Source organism: Bison bison, unplaced genomic scaffold, assembly GCF_000754665.1.
Source record: "Bison bison bison isolate TAMUID 2011002044 unplaced genomic scaffold, Bison_UMD1.0 scf7180017864519, whole genome shotgun sequence".
NCBI lineage: Eukaryota > Metazoa > Chordata > Mammalia > Artiodactyla > Bovidae > Bison > Bison bison.
In genome coordinates this window covers 20761698-20764995 of record NW_011495072.1, presented here as the reverse complement: position 1 = coordinate 20764995, position 3298 = coordinate 20761698, and the positions used below count along the sequence as shown (strand labels likewise).

Below are 3298 nucleotides of genomic sequence, written 5' to 3'. Positions count from 1 at the left end.
CAATGCAGATAGATGACTGATGCAGGTTCAATCCCTGGGTCAGGAAGATGCCCTGGAGTAAGAAATGACAACCCACTCCAGTATTCTTGCCTTGAAAATTCCAGGAACAGAGGAGCCTGATGGGCTACAGTACATGGAGTCACAAAGAATTGGACACGACTGAGCACACACACACACACACACACACACACATGTGCATAGAAATTCTAATATTTCTAATTGAGTGGTACTTGAGGATATGTCTGTATACTTCATTTTGATACCTCATTTAGTTCCAAGTACCTCTGTTATGGTCTTCCTTGATGGCTCAGCAATAAAGAACCCGCCTGCCAATGCAGGAGACAGGGTTCTGTCTCTGGGTTGGGAAGATCCCCTGGAGAAGGAAATGGTGACCCACTCCAGTATTCTTGCCTGGAATATTCCATGGACAGAAGAACCTGGTAACAGGATCCAATCCATGAGGTTGCAAAAGAGTCAGACAACTTAGCAACTAAACAACACAAACTCCTGTTATATTTCAAAGATTCTCTCCAGAACAGACTTTATTCTTAGTATCACCATAGGTGATCTTGCTGTCTCTGAGGCCAGTTCTATGATTTTTCTTAAATCTTGCGTGAATATTCATGAATCTACCACTTTTCAACTGTGAAAAGACAAACTTATCAGTTTTCTGCCCCTAGATGCCTTAGGATAGGGAAGCTGTGCCAATTGCCTTTGAATATTGTAATATTAAAATTCAAAAGAGCAGGACCAACCCAGAAAACAGGAATCTTGGAAAGCTCTGCATAGCTCATGTGACTGACCACAGTCCCCATCAGCCTGCCTTTATATCTTGGTTCAAGGCAGTGTTGCCACACTTACCTCCAGTCATGGGAAGTGCCACTGAGGTTTATGCTGCTCTTGTATCTAGCTGTGTGTATATTCACCATCAATCACTGGAGACTAGCAGCAGGTTGCCAGGCTGTGAGAGCAAACTACTCTGCCAGTGATTAAATTGGTATGATATTTCTCTGAATTTTCAGGATTAATGTCCGTATTGGCAGAAATAAGACCAAAGAATGACTTGGGGCATCCCTTCTGTGATAATTTGAGATCTGGAGACTGGATGATTGACTATGTCAGTAACCGACTTATTTCACGGTCAGGAACTATTGCTGAAGTAAGTAAAGCTATATTGTCCAAAAAAATAAAAGGTGAGGAGCACAGTAAGAAATGTATATTAACATATACGTTTATGTTGTTTTCTAACCTGAAACATTTTCTTCTGCATCATCTTTCAGTTCTTATAAGTGAAAATCTGGTTAATAGATTGCTAGATAGTACAGTGGAATGTTTGGATTTAGCTTTTAAATCCAAGCCTATAAGCACACCAGGTTAACTTTTAAAATTATTTTTATGACAGGTTGGTAAATGGTTGCAGGCTATGTTCTTCTACCTGAAGCAGATCCCACGTTACCTTATCCCGTGTTACTTTGATGCTATATTAATCGGTGCATACACCACTCTTCTGGATGTAGCATGGAAGCAAATGTCAAGGTATACCCAGCAAAGATTGAGTGGATAGGCATGTTTGTGTAGAAGCCACATACAGTCAGTGTATACACTCTTAAAAAGACCAAAACATCAGGAATTGTCATGCATGCATACAGCTGAAAAAGTTAGTAAGTGGGCATAAAATGTATTAACATCCTTTAATCTGGAACATACAGAAACAAACTTAGATATTAAAATCTATTCTATAAAGCTAAAAAACATGTTGATGGGGAATTTTAATTGCTTGGTGTTATCTCTATACCTCGAGTTGTTAAATTAATGGATAAATTTGTTTAAATCTACACATACTATTTTTTTCTAATTTTTTATTAATTAAGAGAAAAAATATTCTGCTATTGTTATAAGTGAAATATGCCTTTATTAGTGAATTTCCCTGAGGTGAAACCACAGGCTGGAGTGTACCAGTGATGAGCAGCCAAGGCAATTTGGGCATAACTTCAGAAAGGATAAAACTTCAACTCTACCATTTGTTTTACAGTAAACATTTTAAAGCCAGCTAGGTAGATACAATACTGGATGAAATGAAGGCAGTTCTGAAACCTTTACCAAATTTAAAATTCTGTTTAACTGATTTTAGCATTGCTATACATTTGAATAGAGAAACTTTTTGAAGAGAAAAAAAGAACTAAAATAATACTGCTAAAATTTTTTGAATCAATAAGGCATAAAATTTCAGGTATGCAAAATGAGTAAGTTTTGAGATCTAATGTACAACGTTGTGGCTGTAAATAACAATTGGTATTGTACCCTTAAAAATCTCTTTAAAAAAGTAGATTCTCAAATTAGGTGTTCTTACCCTAATAAATTTTTTTGAATAAGTAATAAAAAATTTTTATTTCTACCCGTAACACTTTGAACTCTATAACTTTGTTGCAGCTTTGTTCAGAATGGTTCTACCTTTGTGAAACACCTTTCCTTGGGTTCAGTCCAAATGTGTGGAGTAGGAAGATTCTCTTCTCTGCCACTTCTTTCACCTTCGCTTACGGATGTGCCATGCAGGCTGAATGAGATCACAAGGGAGAAGGAGCAGTGTTGTGTGTCTCTAGCTGCAGGTAAGAAATTATGTACAAGATTAAAATGTGTAAGTCAGTATTAGGAAAATTATAAAGAAATGATTATTTTTAAAAACTCATGATGTTCTCCAAGCTTTTATGTTACTGGTAAAATTTCACAGGCATACATTTATAAAAGTAATAACGGTGCTATTTAAGTATCACTGTGCACCAGACATTTATTTATGTGCACTTTTTATTGTGGCCAGTTAATCCCTTTCTTCTGCATGTGTATTTTTTCCAACTCATAACATTTTGCATTTTTCAATCAAATCTGTTTTACTACCTTTCCCATTACATTATACTTTTTTTCCCCAATATAAAAAATTTACATAGCCTTGTAATTACCAAGAGATCATGTGAAGATCCTCTACAAGTTACGAAACACAAAACGAATGCTAAATAATTTTTATTATGTGTCTAATTGTAATTAAATGCTTCCAACTCCATTAGCATCTTTCCTGAAAGTATATTTAAAACCCAAATCAAGTAACAGGTATAATTCTTAGCAAAATAGGCTTATGATTTCTTTTTAATAAATTTCAAGCTATTTCTAAAAAGTATTTAATATTTGAGTCCACTGAAGTTTAGAACTTCCAAACTAAACTGAGAAATACCAATTGTAGGATGAAAGGAACAGTATTGTCTACGTGATTGCCTCAGTTTACCCTTAAATTTGCATTCAGTTCAGT

The 3298-nt window shown here is 35.7% G+C and overlaps 1 protein-coding gene across 4 annotated transcripts in view; it reads left to right on the top strand.

Moving 5' to 3' along the window:
• Nucleotides 1–3298, top strand: part of AGL (amylo-alpha-1, 6-glucosidase, 4-alpha-glucanotransferase) — a 101371-nt gene that overhangs the window by 67187 nt on the left and 30886 nt on the right. For all 4 annotated transcript variants that reach the window (XM_010831000.1, XM_010830999.1, XM_010830997.1 and 1 more), the window contains exons 22-24: nucleotides 1023–1159; nucleotides 1403–1536; nucleotides 2431–2606. In XM_010831000.1, coding sequence (XP_010829302.1) covers nucleotides 1023–1159; nucleotides 1403–1536; nucleotides 2431–2606 — 447 coding nt within the window. The remainder of the gene's footprint in view (nucleotides 1–1022; nucleotides 1160–1402; nucleotides 1537–2430; nucleotides 2607–3298) is intronic.